A 20,651-nucleotide genomic window follows, 5' to 3' on the forward strand; every position below is an offset into this window, starting at 1 on the left:
TGGGACCTGTTGTGCCTCCTTCGCAGAGTCACCAGTATGATTACAATATAATATCATACCAACCCCATCTCAGCTAGTCCTTTTTTGATTAACTATACATATAAACCGGGGATCTGGACTAGCTATCTGGTCCTCTCTCCCTCTTGATACACGCACTAATTGATTTAAGAGACATTTAGTAACCCCATATGAATCAACCCAGTACCGTTTTATACAAAGAAAGTAAAGGTGAAGGCCCAAGTGAAGAAGATCTTAGAGTGATGTGAGAGAATACAAAAAAGCCGTAGCATTAGTGAGACGTGTGCATTTCAATGGATAGGCCATTATATCATTCTCAATAGGGATAGTAGGACAGGTGGGAAAATAGGAATTAAGTGCAGTTAAATCTGGTAAGGAAAGGTAGATATACTCAGAAGGCAACATGTGGAGCAAGCAACACCCGAACGTGAGTGCAATTCATGGTAAAACGCAATTTTTTTAATTGAGCGTGCTGGAAGCTCAATATCACATGGTAAGGAGGGTTCTAACGATAGCTACAGAACGGGGGCGATCCTCAAATGTTCATAGTGAATACACCAATGTCATGTCGTCTTTATAACGAAAAGAGTAGCCAAGAAATAAGTCCTCAAAAATAAGGTGAAATAGTTATATGTAGTCTGTATGTCCTTAGTGACTAGTTAAGAGAAGATAAGCTATAAATAAGCACCTTATATGTACTGTTTGAAATCTGATGATGTCTTTCAAACCTTGTTGAAGAGCCACAGGGAGAAACTGTTTCAGCAGTTCATATGGTCCAGGGGCATACTTTAGCCCAGAGTCAACAAACAATAGACTCATGAGTACGTTTCATTTATTTCAGACCTTTTACCTTGTTCTCTTTGGGACCAACTCTAGCTTAACAGAATATGATTGACCTTATCTTAATTGGCAAACTTTTCTAACGTTCACTATAGATACTTGGGCGATTCATACTTTGGTACAGGCTTTCAAACCTTATTAAACTGATAACGATTGTACCAGATACTGGGCATTAAATAGATAATGAAGTAACATATTTATACAATCTAAAATGTTTGCATCTAATTTATTGAATTGTCTTTTATCTAGAAGGACGTATCACTGCCCTTCAGTTGCACATTGTGTGCACCTCTACTTTTTAAATCACGCATCTTACAGGCATACAACGTATTTTGGCGTTAGTGACATATTAGCCCTAATGTCTTTTCGAGCACCAAGCGCAGATTTGAATATATCATTTTGCACATATGTCTTATATTTTGATTATCAGGACAACCTGTGCACAGATGGGAATGGATAGGAACGGAGGATTACCTATTTGGAGAATCGACTCAGGAATTGTGACAAGTTAACGCCCATATCCAACGCTGTCTCTGCCGAGCACTTTAATGCGTGAATGACTTTTCACAGTTATTTAAATCGGATCATACTTAATAGAAGAATGCCTGCAGCTTATTTTCTTCTTCTTTTACTCACCGTTTTATCTTACATATGTGTTTGCAATCTCAGTTGAGAAGTCTAGACCACATGAACTGCTGAAACGGTTTCTCCCTGTAACTCTTCCACGACGTTTGAAAGACATCAACAGATTTTCAAACAGCACATATAAGGTGCTTATTTATACCTTATCTTCTCTTAACTTGTCATTTAAGACATACTGACTACATGTAAATATTTATCTTTATGTTTTAGGACTTATTTCTTGGCAACTCTTTTTCCTTCTAAAGACAACACAACATTGGTGGATTCTCTATGAACATATGAGGATCGCCTCCGTTACATAGTTAAGGTTAGAACCCTCCTTACCATATGATATTGGGCTTGGATTCCAGCATGCTCTATACATAAAATTGTGTTTTACCACGAATAGTACTCACTTCCGGGTGATGATTGCTTCGCATGTTGCCTTCTTTGTATATCTACCTTTCCTTACCAGATTTTACTACACTTTATTCCTGTTTTCCCACCTGTCCTACTATCCCTATAGAGAATGATATAATGGCCTATCCATTGATATGCACACTTCTCACTTATGCTGCAGCTTTTTTGTACTATCTCACATCACTCTGAGATCTTCTTCACTTGGGCCTTCACCTTTACTTTCTTTGTATAAAACGGTACTGGCTTGATTCATATGTATTTACTAAATGTCCCTTAAACTAATTACTCATGAATGGTATTAGTATTATTGCAGCCTTGAAGAAGTTACAACTGTAACGAAACACGTGTTGGCTGTCATGTTTCTATTTCATTGTGCTATTCTGTTCTTCCAGCAACAAGAACTGGACCTTGAACAAATAACTGTATAAACATGAAATGTTTCTGAAAAAATCTTCTTCTTGTATGAATATATGTACAGTATTGAATATATAAACAGCATGTATTGACTAAATGTCACATTGATGATTATATTTGAGAGAACTCCAATACAAATCCGAATATTGTCATATCCTGCCATCAATAGACTACATAGATCCTGTGTTTCAATTTTAAAAAATCATTGTTGATGTAATATTGTTGAGTGCCGGGGTACATCTGTCTGCCTAAAGTTTAGCACTCCCAAACTTCACCAGCCGCCACTGGTCAAAGTGTTTTTAAAGCGGCTCATCTTGAAAAAAACATGAGATCTCGCTCACAGATTAAGCCTATTCTGCTACAGACTAGCCCATCTATCATGGGAAATGCAGCAATGCCAAAGGCGGAATTACGGCTTTACAACACTATGGAAAGGAAGTAATTGCTTAGTCGTGGAACATCAAAATGAAGAAGAAAAAAAATAACATGGGAGTGGAGAGGATGTGGTACAGCAGCCAGAGCTGCTGACTCAAGAGCAGGGGTACGTTTGAGTCTCCGCTGCGCAATATCCTGTGATTCTATGCAAATCACTTAATCTAACCCGGTGATAAATTGTTATATAAATATGCTGCAAGAGTAAAAAGCAAAGAGACGCAAAACTTCATAAAAATGAGTTCCACGAAAGTGGATGTTAACAGAATTTCGGCAATGGGAAACTGTTAAGTGAAGCAGACGAGGAACAAGCACTGGTAAATGCCAGAACATATGCTACAGCCAATAGAAATGGAGGAAAAGGGAGTGGCATGCACAGGAACCAATGAGAAGGCAGAAAGAGAGGAGGCGGGATGTAAGCTCATTTTAAGTTTATATTAAAAACAATAGATTTCTCAAGCACAGCGCAAGCTCTGTGTAGGCAAAACCTAAAACTGACAAACTGCACTATAGCAGCAGCAAAGGGAAAATGAGGAAACATGGCCTGCATTTAAAAGGTTTATGGTGAGATATAAAGAGACTCTATGGTAATCACTCTATTAACCTAACTGGGGCAGTTTTCCGTAAGTGCCCCGTGAGCGCAACAGGCGTTGGCGTCTGCTCTCCACTCCCCGGGGCACTTTTGTTTTACGGAAGGGGCTGCAGACGATTGTGTGGACCCTTCTGTAATACCAATAGCGCTGGTGCACATAAAGTGCCAGCGCTATCTTCAAGGGGCATTCCCTCATTTGCATGGGGGTGTGCCCCATGCAAATGAGGGAATCCCTGTGCCTCTGCACCCACGACGTATTACATGCGCAGAGGCACAGAAGCTCTCAGTAGGCGCACTGACAGTGGGCCATCTGAAAGGTGGTGCACTGTCAGTGCGCTCCCTGATGGCAGCCCTCTGGAGGGGGCAAATTTGGTCACATGGACACCCCTGACAATACCTTGCAGGTGGGTGCAGTCACTGACTGCACCTGCCTACAAGGGGATCTCTAATCACCTTTAAAATTGCAAGCAGGTTGCTGCCTGCACTGTGAAAATACGGAGCGGTTTCAAAGCAGCTGCTTTGTTTTTCACAGGAATCGGCTGACCCAGGGCAGTGCGTGTCTGCGGCTGACATGGGGGCAGCGCATTCCATGTAATAGGGCACACTTTCCCTGTTTGTACCTGACACACCTGTTTTGAGGTGCGCTGGGCGCAAACAGGGAAAGTGCGCCCTCTACATAATAGGGCTCCTGGTGTTTGTGACAACTGCAGAATCTCTTCTTTACATATGTGGTACACAGAGGAGTCAAGTGATAAGAAACAAACATTGATGTGAATTTGTGAGGTTCCTACATAATGAACACAGAGGGCCATACGTACAGTGAAGTGACGGAGAGAGGCATTAGCCTTTCAGGCTTCACGCCTCTCTCCGCCACTTCTGAAACGCAAGGCTGCACAATATTTACACGAATGTGGTGCAGCCCTATGTTTCCCCCTGCAATGGCGCTAAGTTTATCAACTTAGAGCCAACGCAGGCACCCTTGCACCTTAGTGCAAGGGTGTCTGCGTGCAGGGGAGGATTGCTTATGTGTTGGTTGGTGTCCCTTCCTGCACACAAACTATTAAAATGCCATTCTGTCACTTACATGCATGCAGCTTCATGTAGCACACATGAAAGTGACAAAATGGCATTTTTAAACAAAAGTTTGTCGATGCACAGGAAGGGACGCTTTCCTGTACATAAACAAACAATGGCTTTTTCCTTTTCCATGTGTGCTGCACAAGGTAGCACACATGGAATAAGCAAAAACAAGGAGAAATAATGCATTTCTCCTCGGTTCACCATCTTAAGACACGTTTTTAACTCGTCTTAATGTTGGCACTGCCTCCTATGTACGCCACCCTTGTACATAGGGGGCAGCGTCAAAATGAATGGGTGTTGTGGTGGAACTCTTACCGCAACACCCACTGCCCACCCGTTTCACACTAACCATAGCGTGAAAGGGGGCCTTATGTACAAGGCAGCAGTAAGCCACGTTAAGTGGCTTAACACTGCCTTGTACATAAGGTGCAGCCCCACCACAACGTCACTATAGGTGATGTTGTGGTGGCTATAGGGCCCTGTACACGTGCCCCAGAGTTTGATAGAGCAAAGCCTGGGTGTCCTGAAACTACAAAAAATACCATGTTAAATTAAGACTTTCCAGGTGCCCATAGCTAAGGGTTCAGACCAAATTCATTGCAAGGGAAAGGGCTGACCTTGAGTCAATAAAGCAGATGAGCTGTTGATGGGAAGTCCACTTATTGATCTTTCAGAGAAAGGGAAGGAAAGAAATAAGAAGGCAACAACTTACATAATAAGGGGAGAATATTTTGGCACAGGTTTACTAAGGCTTGCACCAGCAAAAGCAATGCAAAGGGATGCAGGGTATTTGTTACTGGTAAGTAATACCAAAGGTGTTTTGTGCTGGAAGCGTGCCTTATTCTCAGCACACAAAAACAGTGTTCTGCTCTGCACAGTTTTGGTTTTCGGTAAGGAGGCATTACTAGGACAGGTGAGCACAAACACCAATAGTTTTTAATGCAAACTTATATCCTCTAAAGTAGCCAGATTGGGGTTTGTGTTCAAAAGTAACACTGACTTGAAGCAAGTGTTAACAAGGAGAAATGTGTTTATTTCTCAAAAACTCAAAAAAAAACAATGGGGGTTATTAGGACACCACCCTAGAGTAGGTACCCCCAAGTGCAGTCCCCCACCCCCCCAGGGGCCCGTAACGGGCCCCCAATTGAAATCTCCGCCTGCCGCCATGGAAAGGCCTTGAGAGACAGACTTCCTAATATGGATGGTGGTGCCTATTAGGCACGCCACCATATTGTGGCCCAAGTCCGCCCAGCCGGCAATCGGAACGACTGCCGACCGGCAGAAAAGCACACTTTGCGTCTGCTACGATACCCCCTGCCATTATAATATGGCGGGCGTAAATCGGGTTGCGATGGCGATCCACCCACCATCATAATCAACCCCAATGTATTGTACGTGGGCTGCAGTAGATGTCACAAATCCTGTCTGCGGGAACCTTCTATTTTTGTCTAGACATAGGAATTTGTTCTGGAAGGATATGCTAGAAAGAGCACACTCACCCCTGCACCATGGTGCGAGGCTGTGCGATGGAATGACAGCAGCAGCAGGCCAGTTTCAGTAGAATCTGGTTGTTGTTGAAAAATGAGTGATACTAGTCTTGAGTTTCTTCAGAGGCAGAAAAGGAGAAACCTTGTAAAACATGGCAGGAAAGATGCCAGACACAGGGGAGGGATTAAACAACAATCAGAAGAACAATGCAGAGTGCCTGTGCAGTGCATTACAGCAATATCAATGATGATATTAACAATGAACATTTAGTGGATGCATTAATCATACCTTGTTATTGCGCTGATCGATTCCTCGCCCGGGCAAGCGAATAACAGTGGCTGGTCGTAGCCATTCTGCCATCGAGAGCCCAGTTTATATTCGCTCTCCTCTAGATAAAATGAAAAGAGAGTTACTAGACTATATGCCAAGGAATTTTGCATTTTGTTTTTGTACATGTTGAAGGTAGCTAAGTTCCCCGCCCACTTTTAGCATCAGCCTTGTGCCCTTACCTTACCCACGAGGCGGGTGAGGCAGAAGAGCTCCACTGACATGCATGAGGTGATTCCATCCTGAGATATTAAGAGGCTGACACCAAAGGGATGTATGTATGTCTTAGGAATACAATTTTACGTCCTATTCCTGTACCTTGCCAATGGACACTATCATATCATTTTAGGTAGGCAATCTCTTCTCTCCCTGCTTCGTAAATAATCTCACTGTCCTGTAAAATCATATATGGAACCTCTAACCTCTCCCTATGCCCTTAAATGATTTGACTGTTGTATAACATTACACATGCAACCTATCCTCCTCTCCCAGCACCCTTCCCTTCAGCAACTCACCCCCTCCAATGTCAAAAACAGAGCCTTTCTTCTAGTGCACTGCTTTTGGGGGGCATTGCTCGATGGATGGGGATGTCTCGGTCCCCAAATTCCATCATCGGTAAAGACCTACATTTTCCACAGGGACCAGTCTGTAGCACATTCATCCACTGATTGGAGCACGTGATGCACCATTAACCATTACAACTCAGCAGAGTGAGGAGAATATGACGCAGCCATCTCCACGGGCAATCATACAAGGCTCATCCCTGTGGAAAAAACGACTTACGCCTGCACAAAACCTTCATTGCCTCTTCACCTTCCTTCTTCCATAGAGAATTTCAAGATGGCGGCTCTGGTATGAAGTTTGTTCTCCCAGACCTGCAAGTAAAGTACTTTAGTATTGCTATCTGGGATCTGCGCCATAAATACTGTCACAGTGAAGGTGGAAGGGCGTAAAGGCGCGGGTTGCTCTAGCATATGCACTAAGATCATAGCAGTAATATCTGCCCTTGTGAGTGTATCCCTGCTAAGATGACTGGCTAACAAGCTCTTCAGGTTCCTATTAAAAAACAAGATAACTGAAGTGCTTCTATAACAATGCAGCAAATTTGATCATAGGGAGCAGTGCTGGAACAATTGTCAGAGTGGGTGTGCTGCAGTCAATGTTAAATCACAGACGTCATATAGATTGTGAAAAATCCAAGCATAATACAAAATACACAAGTGTAGCAAAGAAACTATGCCCATCCAGCATGAATGTATTTGGCCAAAATATTGAGTTAATATCAGAAGCCAGGAATATTGGAAAAAAAATATTGTAGTGTAGAAATATTGTTGTCAAGAATATCGTTTTTTCAGGTAACATGGTTAGACCCTTTGCTGCGGGGGTTATTCCCCCGCTGTGCTGGGAGGGGGGGGGGGCGCACAGCGCCCCCATGCTCATGACGAGCTCAGCTCGTCATGAGCTCCGGCGCTCCGGACGAGCTGAGCTCGTCACAGGTGTATTGACACCTGGAATTCTCCCCGCACCTGAGCGTTCCACGGGCCATGACGAACTGAGCTCGTCATGAGCACCGGAGCGCCGTGGCTCATGACGAGCTCAGCTCGTCATGAGCGTCGAAGGAGTTAAGGATATTGTTGTTAATATCGTTGTCAATATTTAAAAAATACAGTTTTTAAATTATCTTAATGTGTTTTAGTTCATATATTAATTTTATGTGCTATTACTGTTTGTATAATTCTGAAAATATTTTTAAATATTTGTCGTTTTAAGTGATTAATACATTTTTATTTAATTGCTAACAATAACTTATAGTCTTGTACTGAGCTGATAGTGTTGTAGGGGTATAGGGTGGGAAGTTAGTTAAGCAAGAATGAATTAACAATTAATTATTAATGTATTATTAAAAATGCAGTGGTTTATTAATTATGTATATTGTGTAATGATTTTTTTGTGTTATATTTTAGGCGCGGTCTGCTGGGTTTGTAGGGGTACAGGGTGGGTAGTATTTTAGGAAATAACAATGAATTACTCATTTATAATTTTTTATTTAATTGATTATTAATTATGTAAATTGTGCAATCATTACATTTTTAGTTATATTTTAAGTCCAGGATGCTGCATTTGTAGTGGTATAAGTTGGGAAGTTAATTAAGTAATAATTAGCAATTATTAATGTATTATTAATTATTTAATTGGTTAATATATATGTATATTGCGTAATAACTTTAGATTTTAGTTATAGTTTGAGTATGAGCTGTTGGGTTTGTAGGGCTTTAAGGTGTGAAGTTAATCAATAATTAATTGACAATTAATTATTATTTAATTGATAATTAATAATGTACATGATGTACTATTGATTTATTTTAGTTATATTTTGTTTGCGGGTTGGTGGGATGCTAGGGGTTTAGAGTGGGATGTTAAGTAATAATAATTAACCAATATAATTATTCATTAATAAGTTAATTGATTATCAATTATCTACATTGTGTTATACTAATTTATTTTAGTTATTTTAAGTGTGGGCTGCTAGGTTTGTAGGGGTACAGTGTGGGAAGATAATTACGTAATACATAAATAAAAAAACTATTTTTAATTAATAAGTTGTTTAGTAATCATGTAATTGTTTTTTCTTTATATATATATAACAACAAATATTATATATATATATATATATAATATTTGTTGTTCAATTAATAATGTTAATTTTAAGAGTTTTATATTTGTGCTAAAATAATAGGGTTATTCAAATATGTGATGCGTTTGAAGTACTTTCCCTACTGTTGCTTAGATTGGATTGGGAATCATAAGTTGAACCCCTCCGCAGTCCAACATTTTCCCTACTGTTTCCCAGACAACGGGCTCCTGTTGTGGCAATGTGTTTAGGCACTACTTCTGACTCTTTAGTGGGCTTTGAAATCCGCTAAGTCTGGGGGGAAGAAAGGGCTGATTTCCCTGGTAGTCAAGGGTCCTCTGCTTCAAGCCCTAATGTCTGGACTGTGAAAAGAAAGGTAGGACTCTTCGCTGGCTATATTATGGGGGTGGCCATCTTGGAAGGGTCGAGTTTCAATAAAGCACTTTTAGTCTCCATTCAGTATGCCTGACCCCAAGATGGCTGCCACAGTGTTACCTAGCACGTCGTGCTCCTCCCCTGAGAAAAAAACTGACTTTGACCATGCCTCGATCACATCCCCCATCAGGCCTACCCTTCAGGATACCGAATCTGTGAACCTACCTCTGACCGTGGAAACCTCGCTTTTTGGCCGATGCCTGGTGGAGCTACTTGATAGCTATAGAGGAGATGGGCTGTAGACTACCCCTTCGGCCGTCACCTACCCAGCCGGACATTGGGCAGACCTTACTTCATCTCTCCGTTGTACTCTCCCTCCTACCCCTTTACTCTACCCACTTTCTCCTTATACTCCATTTATCCCTCCTCTTTGCTCTCTAATTGTTTTCTCATTGAGACCTAGCCGCTCGACTGATGCCCGGTGGAGCTACCTGATAGCTATAGAGGAGATGGGCGGTGGACTTCCCCCTCGGCCATCACCTACCCAGCTGGACTTTAGGCAGACTCTCCTTCGTCTCTCCATCCATCCTATCCCCATCCTACATCTTTACACCATGCACTTTCCCTTCTAAGCTCCATTTATTTTGTCTTCGGACGCTCTTGAAATGTTTTCTTGTAACTGATGTAATTTTATGGAACCTTATGTAAAGCGCTCTGATGCCTCCGGGTCTAGCCAGCACTATATAAAACTCAAATAAATAAAAGGGAGTGTGACTAGTAAATTTAATCTTACCCTACCGAAGTCCATCACTTTTCCTACTGTTGCACAGATTGGTGCGGGAATAGCAAATCTACCCCACCGAAGTTCAACGCTTTCCCTACTGTTGCACAGACTAGAGTGCCAATAGTAAATTTAACTCCTCCAAAGTCAAACACTTTCTCTAATGTTTGCACAGACTGGAGGGGGAATACTAAATCTTACACCTCCGAAGTTCAACACTTTCCCGACTGTAGCACAGACTGGAATAGGAATAGTAAATCTTACCTCTCCTAAGTCCAATACTTCCCCTACCCTTAACCTGTTTGGAGTGGGAATAGTAAAAGCTTACGCTTTCACTAATGTGCATAAAATTAAGTGTGGGAATAGTATATCTATTTAATTTTCCAACTCCAATATCAGGTAGGTGATTTCTTGGGAAGAAGAGACAGGAGGCCTGCCAGTTACTTAGATCATGGGTTTGGGTTGGGGACAGGAAGAAATGGCGCTCTAGCGAGTGTGAGATAAGTAGACTGTGCCCTTGTTCTGATATTACGGTGCAGACAGGTCAGGAGAACAAACCCAAACAACAAACAGCCCCTGTATACATGGGCGTCCGCAGAAATTTTTCCAGGGGGGGGGCAAAATGTTAACGTCATCACCATCCTCCGACATGATGTGTGCCAGGTGGGGCACAAGACACACTAGGGAGCAGAACTAGAATAGACTCAATTAAATGCCAGGAATCCAGGACATCTGACTGACCCTGCCACAGGTCAACAAACACCACCTTTAGGGAAAACTCTAAACTTTCTGACAAGGTGCTTTATCTCTGTCTGCTAGGTGTGCAGACTTCCGGGTCCTCGATCCAACACTAACCAAGGCTTTCTTCAGCACGATTCGATTTTTATCAGAATACTTTAAAACAGCCTATGATTAAAGCACCAGATTAAATATACTGTATGCACAGTGTATGTTAGGGATTATTTGTAGCACACATATTCACCAATATTGGCTTCTTGGTGCTAGAATTCATGATAACTTTTATCCAAAGTTAAAGCACAACTTCAAAGTTAGTAATAAATAATGCAGCAACCACACACGCTAGTGATTCGCAAATGGGTGCTCCCTTTACTAGAATTCCCTGGGCATTGCTAAATTTTTACACACATTCAATTCATTTATACAAAATAAAATGTATAGGTCCAAATGTTAGCTATATTTTTTAAAAGAAACTTAGAGTCCCTCTACGTGAAGTCAATGTCAAACTGACAACGTGCGCACGTGTAGGGATACAATAATGGCCAGCTCCCTTATGCAGAAGCCCAGCACCGTAAATGTGTGGCACATGCGGTGACCGCAGTGGCGGCACATCACAGGTCCAGGGATGCTGAGTTTTACACAGTGGTCGAAGTGGGGAAAAGAAGTAGGGGAACAGTGGGTGGCGAATCAGAGGGCGGGAATAACCCAAGGATTGGATCTGTGGGTGGAGCCAGAGGTGTGGCCAGAATGCGCAGACATCCCAATTTTTTTTATTCGTTTGGCATTTCACTGCCCAGTTTAATCAACCAATGGATACACATGATTATTTAAGGTTATAATGAGTTATTGACATTAAAATATATTCACAAAGTGGGATATGCTTCTAATAATTACAGAATGTACCAAATAGGATAAAATGTGGAAGCACAAGCCATTTGTCTCCGAGCCATGGAGTTTTTGTCATCAGCACTTCACCCTTTTCCCACAACAGCAGTTCAAACATGAATGGCAAAATATCCTAGTTTGCAAATGTTTTCTCTAAAATTATGGCTCTGCCATATTTGCCTCATAATGCAAGTTCTGCTGCATAATCTGAACATTTAAACTAATAAATTGATTGTAGCTCAAACATATCAAAAGTTAATATAAAATGTGACGTGTGTTGCTGCGGAGTGGATGGCCTATTGTAAAGGTTGACTGGTCACCTTTCTCACTGCTGCGTTTGTATGTTACACTGGTACTAATAAGGCAAAATCTTTCCAGAGACTGTTAGCATGTGTACACACGTCAAAATAATAAAATATCTGAAAATATACTGCATTACGCTGCAGCCTTTTTTTTAATGCATTATTTAGTCAACACTACGGCATAATGTTGTCATCCTTTGCTACATAATTAATTTCAGTGGCCCCACAGCAGGCAGCACATGTTAAAAGTGCATGTGAATGAAGACGGGAGACTGTGAAGTTTGCGAACTTAGTTTGGTGTACGTGCAAATCCTGCATTGCCAATCCCTGGTGAGTTGCAGCTACTACTGCTGAAACAAGGCCAATGGAGGTACCTATCAGTGAGGCAGACTGGCCTCAAGGGCAGGGCTAGCCATAGCACTGGTGGTGTCCTGTGCATTAATGTTTGTTAGCCCCCCCAATGACCACCTCTGCCATGGATTCCCTCACTACCACCCTTTAACTGTGCCCCCCAAGTCTCCATAACCACTCTTTCTCTGATGCATTTAATTTGATTTACAGCGCCACTTATACCATTGTAGGGTGTCAGAGCACTTTACATCACACACATTACACAGAGACAATCACTATGTGTGTAAATCACTGTATAGAAAATGTTACATAAGACTAAGGACTACAAGGTGTAGGAGTCACATGACAACCATACTAGTAGCCGGATTGTTTTATAGTGATTGGTCTGGAGAAACACAATACCCGGAATTTAAAACGTAATACCATGGTTGGGGGTTCTCCTTAATAATCAGAATTGATTTCTGTCCAAAAGAACACTTTTTGGGACATTAGGATAATCAAAGACGGGGGGAAGGACATAATGCTCTAATTTATACCTTGCTGTTTGTATGCAGCTCTTAGATGACAGTTAATAGCTCACTGTTCTAAGTTAGGATTTTACCTTATAAACTGCAAGTAACAAAAGGATCTCTCCGACAAAAGCAGTAGTCCACTGACCTATTTACATTATGTGCACTTTGTGATCTGCATGGCGCATGTTCTTTGCAGCAGGTACATTAACCCTCTGAGCTACCTTTCCATGAGTCAAAACTTCCACTAGACAAAATTCTGATCTCTCTCTAGGAAGAAGATTAATCACCAGAGTCATCATGACATTTTTATTGTTGCCGAAAAGTGCTGGAGACCAGGAAGGAGGCAGCAAGCTTTTTTAAAACCATAATATACTTGCAAACATGATGCCTCCACCTAAAGTCAGTACCCGGTGCGGTCACACTGGTTGCACCGCCCTAGAGCTGGCCCTTCTCAAGGGTGCTGTGACCTCAGTGACTGTTGTTTTAGGGTGTGCTGCTTCATAGGCCTGCCCGCAAGACTGGAGGTGAACTTCAGTATGGATAGTGGTGGACAAGCCTTGAAGGTTAACCTACACTTGTCATGCTAGGGTCCACCTGCTTGTGCGAAAGACACCAGGACTTCTAAGGTGTTGCGAAGCCTTCTAAGGTCTAGCATGTGATTGTGCTCTCGCAGGAGAGTGGTCTGGTGGACTGGTTATTAAGGCTGAACCTGGTTCCCAGTTCCAAATTCAGCAGCTCTGACCATAGTGCCACATCCTCTCCCCCACTGAACACCGTACTGCCCCACTGAGAAAAACTCCCACTGTCTTCAACTACAACCCAATTGTTACCCGCTATAAACACCTGGATGCAGCTCAATTTAAATTACGCACTAGACAAGAGAAATATGTGGCCTACAAAAAAAAAAGTAACAACATCCTGGAAAAAGCAAACACTTATAGGGAATCCTAAATTTTGCAAACCATAGGAAATGTAAGCAGGAACAACATGATTACCTTAATGCTTTTACACTCACTATTCAGTAATCATTGAGTGCTTTTGCCTGAAAAGTTAAGGACACGACTACAGGCCCCTGAATGGACCCATTCCAATGGTCATTGCTTATATCCTTACAAAACGTAAGCAGTATGGTAAAAAGACCACATCCCTGGACGCAGAGCCGCAGCACACATTTTGTTTTCCAATGCACACATTGCAGTACCTCCAGGATTGGTGCACTAATTCCAAGTCCAGGGAAAACAAAGACAAGAAAACAAAAATAGCGCTTCACTGGCAAACTCTGTAAAAGTGGCGCTAATGTGTTTCAGTGTGAATAAAATCAGTTTTGCCAGTTTGCTACCACTCTGTCTTACTTTATTTAGTTATTTATCTATTTTTCAAGTGTTTACCCTTTTATTCCCCATGCTGCACTTTGGAATTAAAATGCAACATTTCCAGCAAAAGCGTCTCTTTTTTGGATCCATTTCACAGGGAAGCAAATAAAAGAAAGGAGAGGAAAGAGAGTGAGAACCCCGTCTTCAAGTCATGGTTTTCATGGGCGTCTGCAGGGGGGCAAGGAGGGTCGCTCCAGGGGGGGGGGGGGGGGGGGGCAAGCGCCCCTCCTTGCCCCCCCCTGCGGACGCCCATGCCTGTATAGGTAAGGAAAGATCCCTTACAGGATAAATGCAAATCAAACCGATCTCGAACTCTTTTTTGAACATTGTCCAAACCCTTTGGGTTCTTACTAAAGAGCTAACTAACTTGTAAACGTGTGCACAGGATTTGTCTGCACTTAGCGGAATCGGGAAGGAAAAACGAGGGAAATAACGTTACGTCCAAGGTGCATACAAGTGTGCTGGTGCGGGCTTACTGTGCGGAAGACAATTCGTGGAAGTAAATGAATCTGAAGACAGAAAAGGCCCTTGGGTCAGTGCTGGGCCGGCACGCTCATGGGCAGAGCAAACTGGTGTCTCAGGAGTCTGGAAAAGCCGGTTGGGTTTAGTAAACGCTGCGCTTCCGGGAATGAGGAGTCAGCCAGTCATGTAACCCTGGCAGGGCGTGGCAATGTCGACAGTGGGAGGGGCGTAGTCAGGGACGCAGTAGCCTGCTGTAGGAAACGCAGGGAGGGCGCGCGAGGGAGGGAGGGTTATGGAAGGGGTAAAAAGACTTTCAACTTCTGAACTGTGTCGCGGATTGATAGACTCCAATATCAATGATGTGCGATTTAATATATAAATGAATACTAGGAACAAATGAATTGAAATAGTTAAACAAAGGGCGAAATGGGATAGATAAAACAACCACGTACTTTGGTGTACCGCAATGGGATAGGCAGGACATTAAACGCTGTACAAATAATATAAATAAATAACAGGAACAATTGAATTGGCAAATTCGGGTCAAGTGTGAACGAACAGGGTCTAGATTACGTATCAAGTGGGTCGCTGGTGGCATCATCTGACCCAATTGCAATCTAGTAAGTGTGCAATCAAACAACTCAATGAGTCCAAGTATCGGTGTCAAAAAACAAACAGGATCAATACACACAATGACAATGTGTGGTACAGATGTAGCTGGATAAGCTATCTAGGTGTGGCGGGGTGTACTAATTGGTCTCAGTAAGGTACGGTACAGCTGTAAGGCAGGTGTTGGTAAGCCCTAAATCAGTAATGCTGTTAATTTTCTTCCATTTTGATCCTTTTTGTTGTTCTGTTCGTGTTGTGTTCCTTTCCAGGCGCAGCGCCGGGACGCCCCTTAGCTGGGGCAGCTGTGCGCTCAAAAATGGAGTTAACATAACAGAACATAACATGCTTGGAATGTAGGGTAGAGGATCATATTTGTATGGTACATAGCTGCCAAGGTTTCAGATTGCTATGTGTGACATTTTCATAATTTTAGTGTAATTATGAGTGACATTTCAACGACTGTGAGTGACACTTTTTCGCGTGCAAAATCAAGCAATGAAGACGAGGCAAACATATCTATATATTGGAAATTACACCCATTTGAGCACTAGAAATGGAAGGTACTTAACCGGAGAGGAATTCCGTGTGAGTGCAGAACAGGCATCATAGCTGCCAAGTTTTCAGATTACTTATATGTGACATGTCTATGGTATTAGTGGACTTACGAATGATATTTAACTGCCAACTGTGTAACACTTAAAGTGACACTTTCTCATGAGAAAAAAACATGTAATGAGGTGCATGGAGAGAGATAAATATCAGAACTTATCCACAAGAAGTTCTAATAATATCTTGCAACTGGAGCAAAACCCCTGAAATGCAAGTCTACACTTGCTTTATAATGAACTATGTCTGCAAAGGTTGTGGTAGGCTAGCATATACTGTGTGTAATACAATTTGAAAACAATGTGAAAATTCATGTGCCTACAGTAGCAGGCTGGGTCCTCGTAGCACTATAATATAGAAGTAACTAGCCACTACTGAGCCAAGAAGGACACACTTGAAAAAATATTTACTTTTGTGCCAGCATTCGATTGCTACCAACAATATGCCAGGAAGTATCACCATTAAGCCAGATCAAGCATTAGGCTATTGTGCGGCTTTAATAATGCAGGGTATAGCATTATAGAACATGTGAGTGCCACGGATGTCTATGATATATCAAGGAGGACCACCAATGAGCATTGGATGCCTGCAGTATGGCAAGAATTACAGCCATACTGCCAAAACCTTGACTCTGCTGTGGCTGCTGAAAATATGTGCCTAACCAAAAAATTAATGTGTCCCCTCATGTAAAGTAACTGGTGCTATGTAAAGCGCTCTGATACCCGATTCGGGTCAAGTTCGCGCTATATAAAAAACTGCAAAAAAAAACAAAAATAAAACTTCTGTTCCTCTCTGGTTACAGCTATTCTGCGCTGGAAATTGCCTGACAATTTATCGCAGTTACAACATAAATACAATGTGTCCTGTGTGTGAAGAAATAAACTGCCAGGCTCAGTCTGAAATAAATGGTGTGCTGTCACTGGCATTGCGATCTAGTATTAATAAGCAAATGCTGCAGAGATCAATTTGACAGTACAGTAGTCTGTAGACCCGAAAATGAATGAATGACTAACCTGACTGCTGGTGGTAAACAGGTGCTGGGGATAATGCTCCATACTGAGCGCGGGGCCAAGGGGACATAAGTTGCAACAGCAGACGGCATTTAAAGAGTGCCTGAACAGACGTCGCTGGAGACTGCCAAGCAGCACTTGTCTTCGCATAGAAGTGCTTTATTCTACCTGACTGGCCGGTAGTGGCAATTCATTTTTGCGTGCTGTTTACCCGGCTGCCATCTGCCAGCCAGAGAGACCTCCACAGCACCGGTGATCCCCCTAAATAAAATGGCTTACTGCATTGAAATAATTTCTTCGGGCAAGGAGAGACACAGCAAAGATAAAGGGTTTTATCCTCTTGCACCATTCGTTCTCCGCAGCGGCACTAAAACTTCCTACGGACCACCTGTGAGCCTGGTGCAGTAACAAAGGTCAGCACAATCCTCATGGCGCCACTTTGAAGGGCGGCCTGGCACCTGTGACGGCGCAACTCTGTACTGTTTTTTTACAGGCGCGAGATCGAAGTGTTTGGGGGCCTTCGGCTTCCACAAGTAGTCACGTGATCAGGTCAGATGTTACACTCCTCTAGACTAGTGTGTGGCTCTGTTATTAACTGTTGCTGCAGCGAGAGTCACTACCTCCCTGGGCACATGAATCACTGCGGCCGGGGGTAGTATTTACCATAGCTGCTGAGACACGCAGTGGGGCACGGGGCACCCGGCAGCCGGAGGAAAATCTAACCTGCCGCCTGCCTCCCGAATGGCCTCTGTCTTGCAGCGAAAGGGGCATCACAGGGAAAACGATGATGAGCTGCACTCCAGTTCACCATAAATTGCTGACATCGTCTGACACATGCACGCTTTCCTTGGCACAGTAAGCTCGCTATTGCATCTTCCAAGGCTTCTTGTTAAAGCATGCCTGGGGGTGGGTAGTCAGGGGGGTCCCTTTGCGTGACAAATGAATTTCGTGCGGTGATGCGGACACCAACACTGAAAAGCGATACCGTCACGCCTGATGCGTGACACTTGGCAGGGCTGATGGTACTGTTCTATTCGTCAATGATGTTCAAGCCCCGGTTCACTGAGTTGCAGCGTGTGATCCATTTGCATTCGCTCCTATCAGGCGGGCAACACCCATTGAACTCACCGGGCTTCAGCCCCCCCCCCCCCCGTCGTGTGTGGCAGCCCGGGATGAGACAGATCCCGGGCACACACAGAGCTGCACCCGATCGTTTAACAGGTCTTTAAAAGACCATTTGAATGGTAATTATGCCTTGCTGTTGTTTCACCCCTTGTTGGAGGCCCTGCAGCTCCACTCTGCATACTGATTAAAGGTTCAGCCCCCCCACCCCCGAAATTTTTTCTTAGCCCCCCCCGAAATTTGGCTCTAGTTGCGCCTCTGGCTCCTATTCAGTAGTGTTTCCACCTCTCATAGGTGGTAGAGGTTGGTCGATCACCTGCCAGGTGATGTCTAGTTCGCTGTGATTTTTCTCAAGGAAATGTGTTACCAAGGGAGCTGTCTAAACTTTGCAATGGATTCTGCTTTTGTGCTGTATGATTCTCTGTTTAACCACTTGGGTCGTCTGGCCGATGTATATCAGGTCACAGTGGCATCGGGTAGCATGGACGACATTTTGGGACCAGCAGTTGGTGAAGGTTTTGAGTGTATAGGACCTGTTGTTGGCCTTAAAATCTTTGGTGTTGGATGTGAGTTCACATACACTAAAGGTCTGACATAATGCCCGATCAATGGTGGTAGGTCCCAAGTGGCAGTGATGGAGTTCTGTTGTGTAGGTTTGGTGGGGCAAGAGATAGTGTGGACAAGATGGTTTGCCAGGTTATCTCCCCATTGGTAGGAGAAGAGCGGAGGTTCTTGAAACAACTTTTGGGTTCTCATTATGGTCCAATTGCATTTGAGGATCTTCTTGACTTGGTTGCTGCAAGGGCTAAATGTAGTCACAAAGGGGATTCTGGTGTTCGTTTTTTTGTTCTGGGGTGTAACACCACCCTTATCACGGACTCTACAACTACCAACAACAACGTGGATCAACAACTAATACCCCTCTTCATGTGTCATATTTTAATTATTTTATTCTGGAACTGTATGGTATGTAGGCTTTTTTGTTATGAATTTTTGTACATGTGGAAGGAAATAAAAATGGAACCTTTGGAAACATAAATGAGAAATGAATATCATTGAATGAAAATAATAAAATATTTGCATTTTACCTGTGGCCGCGTCCTGGAAGACTTCATTTTCTGCAAACCCCGTAGCTATGATGACTGCTAGAAGGATTGATGCCCTCATGGTGACTGGCAGAGTGGCACGAGACAGGTTTATGTGAAAAGACGAGGACAGTATGATATTTAAAATACTTTTTCCTCTATCGCTTTTTCCTTTTTCAATCCCTGTCCTCTTGCTTTTATACTTTGCTTATTAAATCACATGCCTTGTTATCAGCTCTGCCCTCCTCCCGCTCCCCATGAGTTTGTGCCACCTGCTTTGAATCTTGTGTCAAACATTGACTTTGCAGCCTTGCAACACTGACGTAAGAACCTTGGTTATCAGAAATACTGATTTCCGGAACCTTGTTTAAAATAAACCTTTTATTGATCCCCCCCATAAGTAACAATGAATCATACTGTAAAGTCTGACCCATGAATGAACTAACCTTTATGACCATGATGTGTTTATAGGGTGGTTAGAAAGGGCCCATCCTGGCCAGTGTTGTCGCTGTGTCCCTCACTAATCTTGTCTGCAGTGGGTGTCACAATGTTTATGTTGCTTCTTTAGCAAGGCTTCATGCTCTGCTGGACTAGACTGGAGAGGACTGGACTGGAGAGGACTGGACTGGACTGGACTGGACAGGACTGGACAGGACTGGACTGGACGAGGACTGGACTGGACTGGACTGGAGTGCATCCAAAGTGTTGAGTTACTTCCAAGTTATTGGAGTCACACCAGGCAGATCCCCGAAGCCCCAGAAGGTAACTGCATCCTTTTCTGGAGGAAAGTAGAATGGGCAGGTGTCTCTCCTCTCCCACAGGACACAGTAGGGCCTAAGAGAAGGACAATTTGGAATAAATGGCACACAGAAAATAACAATGCTTGAGACCTAAAACGACATTTCCCAGAGTCAGAGTTGCAGGCCCAGACACTAGAGGACCAGCACACACTGACACACTGCTAGGTCCCTAGTGGTAGTTAGAATATTCAGGCCCAACTCACATTGAGCTGACTTGCCTGTAACAAGGGTTGTTATGACTCCTCGCTACTCGCATTAGTTTGCACCCAGCTTGACTAGTTCCATCACATTTGTTGCTCTCGCCCCCATTTGCTTCCCTCTCCTGCTGCACCTTATTATTACTCTTTTTACCATTTTGCTTGGTTTGTATTTCCCATCCAGTCCCCTTCCCTCTCAGTTTTGCAGTGGTCTTAATAGTTGGCCCCTGTATTGGTTTTGAGGAGTGGAGGCTGGTGACATTTAAAAGTGGTGAGGCCTAAAGCGCAGTGAACAAGCCCGGCCGTTATAAAGGGGGCACAGGGGGATGGTTCTCCACTGAGAAAAGTTTGGAAAAAAGTAGGTAAATGGGCATATTTGAGAATACAAGAATGTTAGTAAAGCAATTGTGAAAGTGTAATTTTGACATTAATAAAGAGGTATCATATGATAATGACGTATTTAGCTGCTTATCAAATGGCTGATTTTTTCAGGACCAAGGTCACAGAAATCTTTGATAAATTTAACAATAACATGACAGGGGAATCATCAGAAAGCCTCAAGAACACACAACTCACATC

General features: G+C 43.0%; 1 protein-coding gene across 1 annotated transcript in view; it reads right to left on the minus strand.

Moving 5' to 3' along the window:
* Positions 1–19,372, minus strand: part of LOC147734762 (hemagglutinin/amebocyte aggregation factor-like) — an 87,471-nt gene extending 68,099 nt beyond the window's left edge. Inside the window, exons 1-2 of the mRNA XM_086953044.1 lie at positions 19,079–19,372; positions 6,194–6,293 (exon numbers count right to left, since the gene is read on the minus strand). Coding sequence (XP_086809170.1) covers positions 6,194–6,293; positions 19,079–19,157 — 179 coding nt within the window. The 5' untranslated portion in view covers positions 19,158–19,372. The remainder of the gene's footprint in view (positions 1–6,193; positions 6,294–19,078) is intronic.
* Positions 19,373–20,651: the final 1,279 nt, after the last annotated feature.

This window comes from Lissotriton vulgaris, chromosome 1_2 (genome assembly GCF_964263255.1).
Source record: "Lissotriton vulgaris chromosome 1_2, aLisVul1.2, whole genome shotgun sequence".
Taxonomy (NCBI): Eukaryota; Metazoa; Chordata; class Amphibia; order Caudata; family Salamandridae; genus Lissotriton; species Lissotriton vulgaris.